The following is a 16,299-nucleotide window of genomic DNA, read 5'->3' on the forward strand; positions in this document are numbered from 1 at the left end:
TTATTCTTTACAGAAAAAATAGGAAGATAGACTAATACAGAATAAATATTAAGTAACCAATAAATAAATAAACAAACAGTAATAGATAAATAAACAGTGACCCCTGTAAACACCTTGTGATTGTCAAACCCCCACTTCATCCCTGTACCTTGTGAACATCATGTCTTTATACCTTATTTTAAACTGGTTTAAGTTTGGACATTGCTTTAGCTCCACAATGAAACTGTTCCATAGTTTCACTCCACAGATTGAGATACAGAAACTTTTCATGGTTGTCCGAATACTGTGAGTTTTAAAATGACCTGTTTAAATGTGTTACATACTCTGATGGTTGGAATCAAAATTCATCAAGGTTAAGTTTTTCAAGTTTATTTTTTATTTCATATCACCTGAATCTGGCATTTATGTTGTTTGTTATTCAATTTGTAAATGTTAAATTATATGTTGGAATTGTTACATGATCAATAATGTGCTTTTGTAAGATGGAAGAATGATATTTGTATGTTATTTTATACTTGTATCAAGTTCACTGCACTTGTGGGTTTCAAATAGATGATAAAACAAGCAGAAATATTTTTTTGATTTTTATTGAACAATAATCATTATTATTATTTGTGTATGGGAGGAAACCAGAGTACCTGGTAAAACCCATGCATGCACGGAGAGAATACTCTACACAGACAGAGACCGATCACCAGTCCTTCCTCTGTGCGGCTACAGTGCTGATCACTCTGCCACCGTGCAGCCCTCAAACTATGGAAGTATGGTGAACTCTCACGGTACACCACACCTCTCCCCAGCAGGTTCGTATGGTGAACACTCACAGTACACCACACCTCTAACCAGCAGGTGCGTATGGTGAAAACTCACGGTACACCACACCTCTCACCTCTCACACCTCTTTGATGTACCGTGAGTGGTGAACACCACCAGCAGGTTCGTATGGTGAACACTCGCGGTACACCACACCACACCTCTCACCAGCAGGTTCGTATGGTGAACACTCGCGGTACACCACACCACACCTCTCACCAGCAGGTTCGTATGGTGAACACTCGCGGTACACCACACCACACCTCTCACCAGCAGGTTTGTATGGTGAACACTCACGGTACACCACACCACACCTCTCACCAGCAGGTTTGTATGGTGAACACTCACGGTACACCACACCTCTCACCTCTCACACCTCTGTGATGTACCGTGAGTGGTGAACACTCACGGTACATCACACATCTCACCAGCAGGTTCGTATGGTGAACACTCACGGTACACCACACCTCTCACCAGCAGGTTCGTATGGTGAACACTCGCGGTACACCACACCACACCTCTCCCCAGCAGGTTCGTATGGTGAACACTCGCGGTACACCACACCACACCTCTCACCAGCAGGTTCGTATGGTGAACACTCGCGGTACACCACACCACACCTCTCACCAGCAGGTTCGTATGGTGAACACTCGCGGTACACCACACCACACCTCTCACCAGCAGGTTCGTATGGTGAACACTCGCGGTACACCACACCACACCTCTCACCAGCAGGTTCGTATGGTGAACACTCGCAGTACACCACACCACACCTCTCACCAGCAGGTTCGTATGGTGAACACTCGCGGTACACCACACCACACCTCTCACCAGCAGGTTCGTATGGTGAACACTCACGGTACACCACACCACACCTCTCACCAGCAGGTTCGTATGGTGAACACTCACGGTACACCACACCTCTCACCTCTCACACCTCTGTGATGTACCGTGAGTGGTGAACACTCACGGTACATCACACATCTCACCAGCAGGTTCGTATGGTGAACACTCACAGTACACCACACCTCTCCCCAGCAGGTTCGTATGGTGAACACTCACGGTACACCACACCTCTCCCCAGCAGGTTCGTATGGTGAACACTCGCGGTACACCACACCTCTCACTAGCAGGTTCGTATGGTGAACACTCACGGTACACCACACCTCTCACCAGCAAGTTCATATGGTGAACACTCACGGTGCACCACACCTCTCCCCAGCAGGAGGTTTGCTGGGAGAAAGTATGGTGAACACTCACGGTACACCATATCCCATATAGGAGCAAACACCGTCTTCTATATGGTCCCATAGACCCTGAAATTGTACACGCAAGTGTAGTCAGGATTTCCCCAGTTGCTCTCGACTTGCAGCTTCACATGGCTGAAGACACCTGCTTCCTGATCCTGAGAGATAGAGAAATGAACAGAGAGAGTTAGTTGAGCACAAACTGAGAGGATGGGAAATAAGGGATATAATGAGTAGCCTACAATGAGGACAGACAAACTGTAATTCTTATGATATATTAGCTTGTTGGTGAAATTTAAAAAATGCATGTGCATGTGTTTCGTTGCACCATGTAATACTCACAGACAGTTTGAAAGTCTGCAATGACTCGCCGTCCTGATCATAAAGAAAGGTTCCTAGTAGGGTACCTTCATCCTCTTTAGTCTTCATGCCCTGCAAGAGAGAAAGATAGAGATCCAGTTGAGCACCTTGTTGTTCTCCGTGTATGTGACGTCTGCAGTGTAACAATTTTAAATTTGTGACTTACATAGACAGCAAACATCTTTGGACTGCTCGAGATGCTGCCAGTTGGCGACACGGTCTTTGAAATGTGACCCAGTGTCACATGGCTGATGGTCACTGGGTGGGACAGGGCTATGACTAAATGTCCACGCTCACCATCAAATGACCAGCAGCGTCCAACCACGATTGGTCCTCCCTGAAGAATGAAAGAGTATAAAAAAAAGTTTAGATGGTATGAGGTATAACAAAATAGACAGTAAAACAATCCAAATCATTAGATGATATTGCCAAACCGCATAGCCATGTGTTTTGTGTGTGTAGTTCCTAGTTCCTACCTGAGTCACAATACTTGGGTCTACAGGTTGTCTCCAAAGAGGTGTCAGGGATAAAAGAAAACAGGTTGGTCCGGTGCATTGGTATGTTTCCGAGGACAATCGAGCTAAAACAAGGGCCCCTGCACACAAAAACACACACAAAGAAAGTGAAAAAGGGATCTCAAAACTAAAAATCACATGTGTGAATTACAATCTGACAGATAAAAATGATGAGGGTGATTTAGATGTCTCACCTTGCGACTCCAGGGCAAAGTTGGGCATAGTGTCCCCTGGTGGCTCCTTGACCCGCTTTAACCTCAGCACCTCGTCATGCAGCATTCTCATCCGCTCCCCCATCCATTCATATGTGCTCAAGGCCTGTAAGTGACAGGAGATTAATTTGAATGGTGGATGTTGACATCATTGTGTGTTTCAACATGTAGGTGAGAACATATTTGGGCTGTGATTGTGTTTTATAGGTGCACATTAAGAATAAAAAGAAGGTCATACCGTATCCCGCTTGGTTGATGGGAAAAGTGACGCTGAGGGTCCTGAGTCAAGAGAGATGCTGTTCATGGATAGAGCCAGGGTGAAGTATACAATTCCTGATGGATGGAGAGAAACAAAGTATTGGAGAAACAGGTCAGTGATGTTTAATTCAAAAGACAGACACTCTACAGTATAAAACACACAAGCTGATGAACAAGATATGATTGTTTATAGAAGGAGAGATCGTTTACCAAGACACATGAGCAGCATGAAGAACAGCCAGCGAATAATGCCGTTCCAGCAGGCCCCGTTGCCCCCGCTGGCCCCATTGGCCCCACTGGCCCAGTTGCCCCCGCTGTCCCTGTTGTCCCCGCTGGCCTCTTTGGCCCCGCTGGCCCCACTGGCCCAACTGTCCCTGTTGGCCCCGCTGGCCCAGCTGGCCCTGTTGGCCCCGCTGGCCCAGCTGGCCCCATTGGCCCCACTGGCCCGGTTGCCCCCGCTGTCCCTGTTGGCCCCGCTGGCCTCGTTGCCCCAGCTGGCCCCACTGGCCCCGCTGTCCCTGTTGGCACCGCTGGCCCAGCTGGCCCTGTTGGCCCCGCTGGCCCTGTTGGCCCCGCTGGCCCAGCTGGCCCCATTGGCCCCACTGGCCCGGTTGCCCCCGCTGTCCCTGTTGGCCCCGCTGGCCTCGTTGCCCCAGCTGGCCCCACTGGCCCCGCTGTCCCTGTTGGCCCCGCTGGCCCAGCTGGCCCTGTTGGCCCCGCTGGCCTCGTTGCCCCAGCTGGCCCCACTGGCCCCGCTGTCCCTGTTGGCCCCGCTGGCCCCGCTGTCCCTGTTGGCCCCGCTGGCCCAGCTGGCCCTGTTGGCCCCACTGGCCCAGTTGGCCCCAATGGCCCCACTGGCCCCGTTGGCCCCTATGGCCCAATTGGCCCCTATGATCCCGCTGGCCATGCTGATTTTCTTGGCGATGGACTTTCTCAGACCGTCTGGAGAAAACCTCCTTTTTCTGAAAGTATTGTATAATGAAAATGAGAAAGAGTGAGAGCTTTGAAGATGTATAATGAAGAACTTATGACTGTTAAACACATAGCCTGTGTATGCTACAGAACATACTGTATACAAGCATGACTGTGACACACACACACACACACACACACACACACACACAAACGTCAGCTTACTTGTACGTAGCCGTCTCCTTGTAGGAAATGACTGGTTTTCCTAGATGGTTGTAATATCCTGCGTTGGTCAGTCGAACGCTTCTGCGTACCGTGACTGTAAACAAAACAAGAGAGCAGAGGAGGTGGTCAGTCACTCACTGACACAAGTTATGTCATACACTTTGACTTTTCTAACTACAACACTTCTACTGTAAGAAGCAACTCAGTGCATGTCAATAGTTTTGTGTTTTTGAGTGTCAGACACACAGAAACCAAAAAAAAAACACTCTATGTCAGAGATGTGTGGATTCAACTAAAGCCATTTTTGAGGTTGTAGTTTGTGTTGGATGAGCCTTTTAACCATCTTCTCTTCTTTTTGTGAATATAGACTGCTGTTTATTTTCCACATAGTCATACAAGTAACTTTTTCTTTAATATTTATAATATAAATAATTATATTTATCCTCTTTTATTACTTTTCTCAATGTCAGTTTTTGAATAAGTATAAATTCAATCAGTGCTCCATTACTGCCTAACCCAGTTGAATAGAGGCTTACAGGAACTACCACCTGTGCATGAAAGTCATTAAAGAAAACTATTTGACCTAACATCAAGTTAAACATATTGTTGTTGTTTTTTTGCACGATTAGAAACTTTGCGGTTATATTAGGAAATGTGCAAAAGGGAATTCATGTCCATGACTGGATTAAATTTTCTCGAAAAGTGTTTCTAACATTTTGTCAAACTGCATTGGACAAAAATGATTAGAAACATCTCTCTCACACAGTCTGAATATTAATCTCTCAAAGGTAGGATTAATCACGTTACATATGAATATGTTCCAACAGAAACCATACAGAGGTATTGCTGCTCTGCTTACTGAGTGTGTGTTTCACAGATCTGTGATAGAAACAATTCTTTACCTTCACTTTGCCTGTTTGATAACATTGTGTCAATGAAGAAGTGGATGTTCAGCGTTGAGTTTTGGTCTCTTGGCGGTTTTGCAAGATATTTTGCTCTGAGAAAACAAGTGAAGAATAAGGTGAGTCCTAATCTTACTGAATTCCACAATGGCTGTGATGCGTCATAGAATTCTAGAATGACATCCTAAACGTAGAACATAGAACACACGCGCACACAGCAGCGTGCAGGGGCGCCCCGGTAGCTATGACAACCATCACTGTCACTAAGATGAATAATAATAATAATAATAATAACTGTAAGTGCCGTTGCATAAATGTGTTCATGATATATAATTAGTAATTGATCACATAAGTTCATGCAATAAATAAATAAATAGATAATTCATTTAATGTAAGGTTAAAAATTTAAATATGATGTGAGTAAAATTATTTGTTTCATACAGTTCAAAATATGTAACAGGTAGAAGTGTTTCAGTCAAAAGTACATTAGTCCACTGTGTTTTACGTTCTGCCCCGGAACCAACGGAATTCATTGAGGGACTGAAACAATCCAACGTAAGTGAAGGAGCAGATGCCTTTCGCGGGCTCTGTAAAGTGTTTTAAGCTATGATTATCGACATCTGAAGCTAAAAGCAGACAGTCAAAGAGACTTTCAAAAGGACTTTCATGGACTCAAGAACCTCTTTTCATGACAAGCGGCCAACGAGGTATTGTTGTTCTACCTGTAAATGCAATTTAACTCATGTTCCCGCCAATTTGTATTTTCCTTTGTTCTCATGCTATGTCAAGTGTATTTTACCGATATGCTTGTGCTATGTTGATTCGTAGTTTTCACGGCGTGTGCATGACGTGACTGAGAAGTGAAGCATCAGAGAAAGACGTGTCCAAGCAATAAACGCCCGTATCAAAGAACCGACCTGTGTCTGTGTTGTTGTGAAGAGAGCTACATATATATATATATATACATAGTATCGTCGTATTCTATCATTGTGGATTAGGGGTTGTAATTAATTTCCTAAATAATATATTAACTTCAACTTCACTTTTAAAACGAAGTGACAGTAACTCCTTGAATGGTTTGATTATGACGGTTTCAGTTAACAGCAGTGGTGAGTGAATGTAACGTTATGGGCTATTTTTAGGCTACTTACGCATTGAGTCGCTCCACTATTGTCTGACACCTTTTTATCTCGCTGTTTCATTACAGCAGCCGACAGCCGTGTCTCCTTTTCAGGCTTAACTTCCTCGTAATCTTCCATTTCCTGTTTCTCACTGGGTTTAAAGTATGCGGAACACTTTTACTCCATTTCAGCATCAGTAAATCTGTGATCGACCTCGTGGTCTATTGAGGAAAGTAGTGAACGCGCATCTATCTGAATTACTTCCACCTGGCTCAACCTATTCGCTCCTCTTCAGCCTGGCTTGGCCTTCATGAAACCTATTAAACCAGGATGAACTGACTAGACTAGGTCAACCCTCGCTTTCTCTCTTATCCTGGATATCTTTATTCTGCTTTGTGAAACAGGCCACTGGCTTTACTAACCCTAACAACCGAGATCCCACTAAGCGGTCCTACGACGCTGGTTATCAACTCGGTAAATCAACCCAGGGTTTCTCAGTCTGGCTGTGAGCGCGTTCACATGAACGGGGTGGTGTTTGCAGCATCTGACCAATAAAAACTTCCATACCAAACACAGACAAGTCCACAGACTTGCAGACAGACAGGCAGAGCGGCACATTTTACAAAAGGAAGATTAAGTTAAACACTTAATCAAGACTAAAAATAACACAGTTGAAGCTGCCAAATTAAAGGGATTTATTAATTTAACGGAACACTCAAAAGTCAGATATAGTCGTGTAGTTATAAATATATTTTAAGAGAGCAATGGATGAATAGATTACATGTCTGTATACCCTGTGGCTCCATTATGGAGTGTATGACTATTTGAACCTTCTTTCAGCTGAGCCCCCCCCTAATCCCCAGCTGTCCTTCCTGCATTTGTCAGTTTAAACTGTGTTGTTTATAGCCTGATTATGACTGTAACTTCTTCCTTTGTGTGTAATATTATCATACAATCACTGCACTGAGCTCTGATTGGTCAGTAGGAGGTGTTTTTATAGAAGTTGATCTCTTATCTGGAACATAACCTGCTCCGGAGCAGGTTATCTGTTCAGCATCAGTTTTTGGCGATCTAACCCGGTAAGAATTGATCCACCTTTGTAGGACGGAAAACCCTGAAGAGTTAACCCTGAAGTTACCTCACTAACCCCAAATCCTGCTTCGTAGTACAGGCCTCTGAGGGCGGATCCGCACCTCAGTCGACCAAGGTCCAAGCTTCTGACCCACATCGAAATATTTGCTAGTCAGCTGACTGTAGCTCTCTCTCTCTCTCTTACTAATCAAAACTAGATGAAGTTAACTGTGTTGCTCAACTTGCTCCTCTTCTGTCACGTTGTATCTACAGGTAAGATCATATTGTGACTCTCACCGTTATTTCCTGTTATTCTTGTCGCTGCAAAACTTGTTTGTTTTAGTCACTTTTTAGTGCAACATCGAGGAACCACTTTCACTTTGTCACAGGGCCACCGTCAGGCCGGGGGTGGGGTGGGGGGGATCATAGAGAGGACATACCACATACTATCCTGCAATATAATAGTTTATGTAGTATGACATAATTAAATCTAAATTATATATTACAGCAATTCCAACACATTTGCTAGGTTTCCTTAATAATGATTCTATCAATTGCAAAAGAGCAAATCTCTGCTGTTAGTAGGCCTACAATAAAAAAAAAAATATATATATATATACATTCTGTATAACTGTATATATTTACCTCATTTCATTTTATGTTTTATTTTTATGACTTGCACACTTGTTAATACATAGTATTTCATTACACAATTTGCTGTTGTATATAGCATGTTATTGTTATTTAATGTTCATATTTTATATTTTCTAAACTAGTTGTAGTAGTCTGGTATATTTATAGTGTATTTTAATATATTCTTTATATTGAGTATACTATAGATATTACCTCTAGTGTTAATATGTATATTTACGGTCCCTGTGCATTGAAATCTATCTATCTATCTCTCTCTCTCTCTCTCTCTCTCTCTCTCTCTCTCTCTATCTCTCTCTAAAAAACCAAGGTAACAACTTGTCTTTCAAGTAAATGTAATAAAAAAGCATATATTAATAAGAAAAGCATCTGCAGATGGACTCACGAGCACAGCCACCTTTGTGGACTGTGGCAAGTGAGCCCCGAACACAAAGAGTAGTCAGTATTTATACATACTAAAGCATAACACATAGATAAGTGCAAAGAAGGGAAGGATAGAAAGTGTATCAATGCGTCAGCACACAGCAGACAACAGAGCATCACAAGACATAACAAGTATTTCAGCAATCTGTTGTTTCCAGTTACAGAAGGCAAAACCGTCAGGTCACTGTCTTATGGTGACAAAGTTGAACATGTGAGGCCCTGAGATTATCTAAAAGTACACTGTCTTAATGCAGATATGAAAATTGCCATTACACTATCTATCTAGTAGTTTCTGAGATACAGACATTTTCCTATCATACTACTGTATATTTCATCTGCAAAACCAGTAGTCCCATGTGCCCTAAGGCTAGATAAAGTATGATAAGAAAAACTCACTTTTCAGCCAAACGGTTTGACCGATTTTGAAAATTTCTTAAAATTTGTGCTGAGGCAAGTCCAAAATTCTAAATTTCAGTTGCGGGCACAAATGGGTTAATCAATCAACCCCTCAATTGTTTTTTAAATCCAATTCAAAACCTTCTTTGTCTTGCAGTAATGTTAGCTGACCAGACGGAGGTCTCTCCATGAATCAATGCTGATCCTTGTGTTGGCTTTTCCTCCTCAGCGCAGGCTCAGGCAGTGGGGCTCTGCAGCGAGTAACTCGTCTCCCGACCGCAGCCGCAGGGAGACACCGGCACCCGGTCGGTAACGAGACGATAACGTAGCTTGTTGCGGAGCCCCGTCACTTCACAAGAGCTGGAGCTGCAGCCTTTATTTCTGCACAAACGTCCACTGTACATTCACTAGATATTCTCAGAGCTAAACTAACTCTTCTGCAGTGTGAAGTGAGTGGGCGTTCACGTCTAGAGGTGGAGCGAGTACGCGAGAATGCACGCGCTGTCTGAGTGAAGGCAGGCAGGCAGAGGAGCAGAGTACAGCGGCCACACGCGAGCGCGCATAGGCGAGCACGCATGTGTCCCGACCCGGTACATTTATACGCTTAAAAAGTTACAAACAGTCCCTTTAAACCAAACTGGAGGTACAGTATGTTTATGTTCATATGTAACTTTTTACTGGTGAAATGTTTTCTCCCTCTGAGGTGAGACGTAGATTACAGCAGTGGTTCTCAAACTTTTTTCACCAAGTACCACCTCAGAAAATATTTGTCTCTCCGAGTAATCCATTATGACCGATGTCAAAATACAGTAGCGTAGGCCTACCCTATTCAGCAATGCACAGTTCACACAGGACGCAGATTTATTTCTAATAGGAATATTACTTATTGTTGACTTTTGTTAAAGGGGTAGCACTAGAACTGGCACTTCCACACAACTCTCATACTACACGAGGGGCAGCCTCTCACACTAGGCCTGCACCATATGACGAACATTGGCGATGTGCAATAACACTGTTCAATATTGCGATGACGATATGACTTGCGATAAATAAACAAATATTGAAGTGTGCATATTAGCTATACATATACTGTATTTTAAATATAACTAGGCTAAATGTTGTTTCTAGAGCAGCAACGGTAATGTTTACAACAGAAAAGTCACCATATAAACTCCTTAATATCTGACTGGAAACAAATCTAAAATGTTAATAAAATAAAATCATATTCCTGATATGAAAATACCAAGTGAAGTTTATAAAGACTGAAGAACACATCAGTCAGTATCAGTCCTTCCTCCTGTCCTCTGTCCTCCTCCCTCTGCTGCAGTAACATTAGGGCTGATAGAGGGAAGAGAGGCTGTTTAGTTTCAGCCAGTTGATGAGTTTACAGGTAAGATATGTGACAAACTAACCTAACCAGTCAGACTACACAGCGTACTGCCAGCTTTAGTTTCAGTCTGCAGCGCATCACCGCTTCACACTTTCCGTTACTTCACAATAAACTCCCCGGACACTGAACACTGGATCACTGCTGACCAGGGAACTAAAGTCAGTCACAACTCAACTAAATAACTAACACGTGGTTACAGTTAGCTGTTAGCCGCCGAGCTAGCACGCTGAGCCTGTCTAAGCGGCGGTGGATGACAGACTGCGGGCAGAACAGATTGAAACGTCGCTTTCCTTAAAAGGGACTGTTTGTAACTTTTTAAGCGTATAAATGTACCGGGTCGGGACACGTGCGCTCGCATATGCGCGCTCGCGTGTGGCTGAAGTCTCTGCTCCGCTGCCTGATTGCCTTCACTCACACCGCGCGTTCTCGCTGTTTCGCTCCACCTCTAGATGTGCATTCGCACTCACTCCACACTGCAGAAGAGTTAGTTTAGCTCTGAGAATATCTAGTGAATGTACAGTGGACGTTTGTGTAGAAAGAACTGCTGCAGCTCCTCCAGACCAACAGAGGTTTTCCGTGTATTGTGAAGTGACGGGGCTCCGCAGAGAGAAACGTTATCGTCTCTGACCGGGTGCCGGTGTCTCCCCTGTTCCCTCCGACTGCGGTCGGGAGGCTGAAGCAGGAAAAGCCAACACAAGGATCAGCAGTGATTGATGGAGAGACCTTTGTCTGGTCAGCTAACATTACTGCCAAGCAGCTGAAATATAGAGTGATATTGTGCTTTTAGCTGACGTGTGTCACCTCACTGTTTTGAGCGATGCTCGTTCATGTATATGTAGAGCGAGCACAAGCGCGAGCCCGACGCTGACTTTCGTTGACTTAACGGCCACAGGTGTCGCTGTTAACAAGCATTTCTGAACTTACAAACAGTCCCTTTAAGAAGCTGTAATCAGAGAATTTTTTTTTCTTACAAAATTGACTCAAAACGATTAATCAATTATAGTTGACAACTAATCACTTAATCGTTGCAGCTCTAAGGTAGATTTCTTTTAATTCTCATGTCACACCTCAAAGTTCTGCTCAATGTTGTTCTTTACTTCCTCTCTCCAGGTTTCCATGATATCAGTTCAAATTAGGACTATCTTTAAAATCTTGTATTAAATCCATCTTTTTATTTATTTTTTCATCCACTTTTGCAGACTGCAGCAAGAAACGTCTTGACTCACTAAACTGTAATCAGTACTATTTAGTTGCATCACTTACAAACTTTGTCTATGGATTTCTCAAACATTAGGGTCACATAGTCCCACTGCATATGGATTGTCTCCAGTAAACCACATGGAAAAAGTCAAGTTGCTGATTTAATACTGAATCGAGTACAACATGCTGAATGTGGTGGAAAAAGTATTCACATCTTTTAGTTCAGTAAAAGTAGAAATACAACAAATGGAATGACATAAAATCCTGTTTTCAAATCTACCAATGGATTCCTTAGGGTTTCTAGTTTCGTATGATACCTCTCTGTAGGCGGGCCGTATCCTTGGCGCATGGCCAACATGAGTGAGACACCTGAGGGCGGATCCGCACCTGAGTCGACAAGGTCCAAGCTTCTGACCCACATCGAAATATTTGCTAGTCAGCTGACTGTAGCTCTCTCTCTCTCTTACTAATCAAAATAAGATGAAGCTCTCTCTTACTAATCAAAACAAGATGAAGTTAACTGTGTTACTCAACTTGCTCCTCTTCTGTCACGTTGCATCTACAGGTAAGATCATATTGTGACTCTCAACGTTATTTCTTGTTATTCTTGTTGCTGCAAAACTTGTTTGATTTAGTCCCTTTTTAGTGCGACATTGAGGAACCACTTTCATTTTGTCACACTGAATTTACAATAATACCACTAGCCTACTGTTGTTTTTATATAGGCCTACATGCCATTGTCACAAAACGACACCTAAACTGTATATATGCTTTAGCTTAGGCAATTAAAAGGGAATATATTAATATCGTCGTCATAAACATGATGGAGGAAATCTTGACTGTTGCTAGGAGAAGGAACCTCTACGGTGGGAAATCCTATCCTACTATCCCCCAATATTATTGTTTATATGGAACGACATTATTAAATCAAAATGATATATTACAGCAATTCACATTTACTAGGTTTCCTTAATAATAATTCTATCAATTGCAGAAGAGCAAATCTCTGCTGTTAGTAGGCCTACAATAAATAATAATAATGATTGTAAAATGGCCATCTACATTACTCATTGCTCAATGCACAACATTTCAATTTAAATATTATATATATATAATATTTACCTAATTTATTGTTATTTTAAAACAAAATTGTAACTTCCATACTTTGCTATTGTTTATAGCATGTTATTGTTATTCTCTCTTCATATTTTATATTTTCCAAGCTAGCTGTAGTCTGGTATATTTATAGTGTATTCTAATATATTCTTTATATTGTGTGTCCTAGAGATATTACCTCTAGTGTTGATATGTATAGTTATTGTATATTTACTGTCCCTGTGCATTGCCTGAATAACCTGCTGCTGTAACAGAAGAATTTCCTAATTTGGGATCAATAAAGTACATCTATCTATCTATCTATCTATCTATCTATCTATCTATCTATCTATCTATCTATCTATCTATTAGAAATGAGAATGGGTCTAGAACATATTCTTTTGTAGCTCAGAGTAATCCAACATTTTTTTAAATTCTCTTTTTTTGGGTAATTGACAATTAATTAACCCATTTGTGCCCAAAGACTATATTTAGTATGATAAGGACACATTTGTTCTGATCGGTCAAAAGCTTTGAAAAGTGGTACGGACATATTTTTGGCAAGTATCTAACAGTACAACACTTTTTACACTGCATATGTGTGCATATCTTTGATATTCAACTTTGTATGAGTTCATAGATACCAAATACTTGATTGTGTCCTTTGTAGTTTCTGAGATACAGACATTTTCTTATCATACTACTGTATATCTCATCTGAGGTCACGTCACTACTGTTTTTACCTAAATATAAAGGAGTGCAAAAACAGTAGGTCCATGTGCCCAAAGACTATATTTAGTATGATAAGAAAAACTCACTTTTCAGCCAAACGGTTTGACCGATTTTGAAAATGTCTTCAAATTAGTGCTGAGGCAAGCCCAAAATTCAAAATTTGAGTTGTGGGCACAAATGGGTTAATCAATCAACCCCTCAAAAATGTTTAAAACACAAATCAAAACCTTCTTTGTCTTGCAGTGAAACACTCCCTGAAATATTTCCTTACTGCAACTTCTGGAGTCCCAAACTTCCCAGAGTTTGTAGGTGTTGCGATGCTCGATGAAGTGCTGATGGGTTACTGTGACAGCAACAACATGACCCCAGAACTCAAACAGGACTGGATGAGGAAACTAGCAAAGGATTACCCACAAGACCTGGAGTGGTATTCTCATGAGTGTTTTGATGACCAGCAGTTCTTCAGAGCCCACTTGGACAGCCTGAAGCAGCGCTTAAACCAAACTGGAGGTACAGTATGTTTATGTTCGTATGTAACTTTTTACTGGTGAAATGTTTCCTCCCTCTGAGGTGAGACATAGCTTACAGTATAAACACACTGAGCCAATGTGTGTGTGTCTCTGTGGTGAAGATATCATATTATCTGTTAACCCCTTAACCTCTTTAAGAGGTTGTTGCACTGAGTGATGATACTGTTATCATATGAAACTAGAACATCTAAGGAATCCATGTTCCTTGGGAAGATCGCTAAATAACACCTCAAAGTTACGCTAAATTTTGGCAAGGAAAAACTGCCATGGCGATTTTCAAAGGGGTCACTTGACTTTACACATGCACACGTTATGATAATCACATGCAGTTTTTTTGAATGCAGTATAAATCTGTTATTTCCGCCTATTCGAAAATGGTGTATTTGAATATTTCTGCATACTGGGGTCCTTAAACAGTCTTGAATTATATAAATTGGGTATCACTGTAAAGCTGAGACTCTTGTGGATCCAATGAGTCCAACTGTATTCATGTGTGATGATGTTAGTCCCCATAGGAGACATTTCAGTGTAGTGAGACGATTTTCTGAAATTTGACCTCACTGTATGAAATGACCTGTGGTGACCTCTAGGATAATCACAGCCTCATGAAACTTTACAGCCACCAACTAGAGACCTAGAGCATTCAGAGGATGGATGGCTTTCCTAGCTAGATTGACAATAAGGGGGTTTCTGAGCAGTTTACAGAATTGCAGAAAAATGCAATTCTTGCAGAAATCTCCAAATGTCAAACGTTTTTGATACCAAATCACAGCATGGCTTTATCTATGGTGTTCCTCAAGGCCTTGGTGTCTTAATGTGGTATTTTGGAGGGATTAGTGATCATTTTTTATCAATACTCCAGTGGTAAAAAATGGTTATATTTAGCAACAAATCTGTAACAAATGGTCCATACATCCATCTTCAACCGCTTATCCGGGATCGGGTCGCGGGGGCAACAGCTCCAGCAGGGGACCCCAAACTTCCCTTTCCCGGGCCACATTAACCAGCTCTGACTGGGGGATTCCGAGGCGTTCCCAGGCCAGAGTAGAGATATAATCTCTCCACCTAGTCCTGGGTCTTCCCCGTGGTCTCCTCCCAGCTGGTCGTGCCTGGAACACCTCCCAAGGGAGGCGCCCAGGAGGCATCCGTGCTAGATGCCCGAACCACCTCAACTGGCTCCTTTCGACGCAAAGGAGCAAGGACTCTACTCCGAGTCCCTCACGGATGACTGAGCTTCTTACCCTATCTCTAAGGGAGACGCCAGCCACCCTCCTGAGGAAACCCATTTCGGCCGCTTGCACCCGCGACCTCGTTCTTTCGGTCATGACCCAACCCTCATGACCATAGGTGAGAGTAGGAACGAAGATTGAACGGTAGATCGAGAGCTTTGCCTTCCGGCTCAGCTCTCTTTTCGTCACAACGGTGCGGTAAAGCGAATGCAATACCGCCCCTGCTGCTCCGATTCTCCGACCAATCTCACGTTCCACCGTCCCCTCACTCGCGAACAAGACCCCGAGATACTTAAACTCCTTCACTTGGGGTAAGGACTCATTCCCTACCCGGAGTAGGCAATCCATTGGTTTCCTGCTGAGAACCATGGCCTCAGATTTAGAGGTGCTGATTCTCATCCCGACTGCGTCACACTTGGCTGCGAACCGATCCAGTGAGTGCTGGAGGTCGCAGACCGATGATGCCAACAGGACCACATCATCTGCAAAAAGCAGCGATGAGATCCTCAGCACACCAATCTGCAAACCCTCCTCCACCCGACTACGCCTCGATATCCTGTCCATGAATATCACGAACAGGATTGGTGACAAAGTGCAGCCCTGGCGGAGGCCAACCCCCACCGGAAACGAGTCCGACTTATTGCCGAGGATCCGAACACAGCTCTCGCTTTGGACGTACAGGGATTGGATGGCCCTGAGAAGTGCCCCCCTCACCCCATACTCCCGCAGCACCCCCCACAGTATCTCCCGGGGGACCCGGTCATATGCCTTCTCCAAGTCCACAAAACACATGTAGACTGGATGGGCATACTCCCAGGCCCCCTCCAGGATCCTTGCGAGAGTGAAGAGCTGGTCCGTTGTTCCACGGCCAGGACGGAATCCGCATTGTTCCTCTTCGATCTGAGGTTCGACTATCGGCCGAACCCTCCTTTCCAGCACCTTGGAGTAGACTTTACCAGGGAGGCTGAGCAGTGTGATACCCCTGTAATTGGCACACACTCTCTGGTCCCCCTTTTT

At 43.2% G+C, this 16,299-nt stretch overlaps 3 protein-coding genes and 1 long non-coding RNA gene across 13 annotated transcripts in view; 3 read left to right on the forward strand and 1 right to left on the reverse strand.

Moving 5' to 3' along the window:
* LOC119502682 (major histocompatibility complex class I-related gene protein-like) overlaps positions 1-16,299 on the forward strand; it is a 334,522-nt gene that overhangs the window by 278,997 nt on the left and 39,226 nt on the right. Inside the window, exon 7 of one of the 5 annotated variants that reach the window (XM_037793763.1) lies at positions 6,273-6,386. The exons of the other annotated variants lie outside the window; for them this stretch is intronic. Coding sequence (XP_037649691.1) covers positions 6,273-6,292 — 20 coding nt within the window. The 3' untranslated portion in view covers positions 6,293-6,386. Of the gene's footprint in view, positions 1-6,272; positions 6,387-16,299 lie in introns of those variants that run through there. 5 annotated transcript variants of the gene reach the window in all.
* LOC119502704 lies at positions 747-2,101 on the forward strand. 2 transcript variants are annotated; one of them, XR_005210131.1, is made up of 3 exons: positions 747-849; positions 1,809-1,854; positions 2,039-2,101. It is a non-coding gene; the product is annotated as an uncharacterized LOC119502704 (long non-coding RNA). The 2 variants fall into 2 exon arrangements; XR_005210132.1 differs by having other exon boundaries at positions 1,809-1,900; positions 2,039-2,053.
* LOC119502686 lies at positions 1,940-5,598 on the reverse strand. Of its 4 annotated transcripts, none has more exons than XM_037793797.1 (10): positions 5,445-5,598; positions 4,543-4,636; positions 4,278-4,367; positions 3,616-4,097; positions 3,386-3,480; positions 3,130-3,253; positions 2,897-3,015; positions 2,587-2,757; positions 2,403-2,492; positions 1,940-2,218 (listed from the first exon to the last, which is right to left on the reverse strand). In XM_037793797.1, exons 1-10 carry the CDS (start codon positions 5,467-5,469, stop codon positions 2,111-2,113), a joined length of 1,398 nt encoding a protein of 465 aa, XP_037649725.1. In that variant the 5' UTR covers positions 5,470-5,598; the 3' UTR covers positions 1,940-2,110. The 4 variants fall into 4 exon arrangements, with proteins under 4 accessions (XP_037649725.1, XP_037649722.1, XP_037649726.1 ...); XM_037793794.1 differs by having other exon boundaries at positions 3,616-4,178; XM_037793798.1 differs by having other exon boundaries at positions 3,616-4,048; positions 4,265-4,367.
* LOC119502690 (major histocompatibility complex class I-related gene protein-like) overlaps positions 7,756-16,299 on the forward strand; it is a 78,719-nt gene continuing 70,175 nt past the window's right edge. The window contains exons 1-3 of one of the 2 annotated variants that reach the window (XM_037793816.1): positions 12,051-12,171; positions 12,202-12,261; positions 13,767-14,033. In XM_037793816.1, coding sequence (XP_037649744.1) covers positions 12,207-12,261; positions 13,767-14,033 — 322 coding nt within the window. In that variant the 5' untranslated portion in view covers positions 12,051-12,171; positions 12,202-12,206. Of the gene's footprint in view, positions 7,910-12,050; positions 12,172-12,201; positions 12,262-13,766; positions 14,034-16,299 lie in introns of those variants that run through there. The other variant, XM_037793817.1, reaches the window with a different exon arrangement.

This window comes from Sebastes umbrosus, chromosome 15 (assembly GCF_015220745.1).
Source record: "Sebastes umbrosus isolate fSebUmb1 chromosome 15, fSebUmb1.pri, whole genome shotgun sequence".
NCBI lineage: Eukaryota > Metazoa > Chordata > Actinopteri > Perciformes > Sebastidae > Sebastes > Sebastes umbrosus.

Excerpts from the sequence above, each read along its gene's own strand:
- LOC119502686 (XM_037793794.1), bottom strand. The coding sequence starts at position 5,469 with ATGTTATCAAACAGGCAAAGTGAAG. Across the intron at positions 3,481-3,615 it reads CATGCTGCTCATGTGTCTTG|GAATTGTATACTTCACCCTG; the intron begins GTAAACGATCTC and ends TCCATCCATCAG. Across the intron at positions 2,493-2,586 it reads CAAAGATGTTTGCTGTCTAT|GGCATGAAGACTAAAGAGGA; the intron begins GTAAGTCACAAA and ends TCTCTCTTGCAG.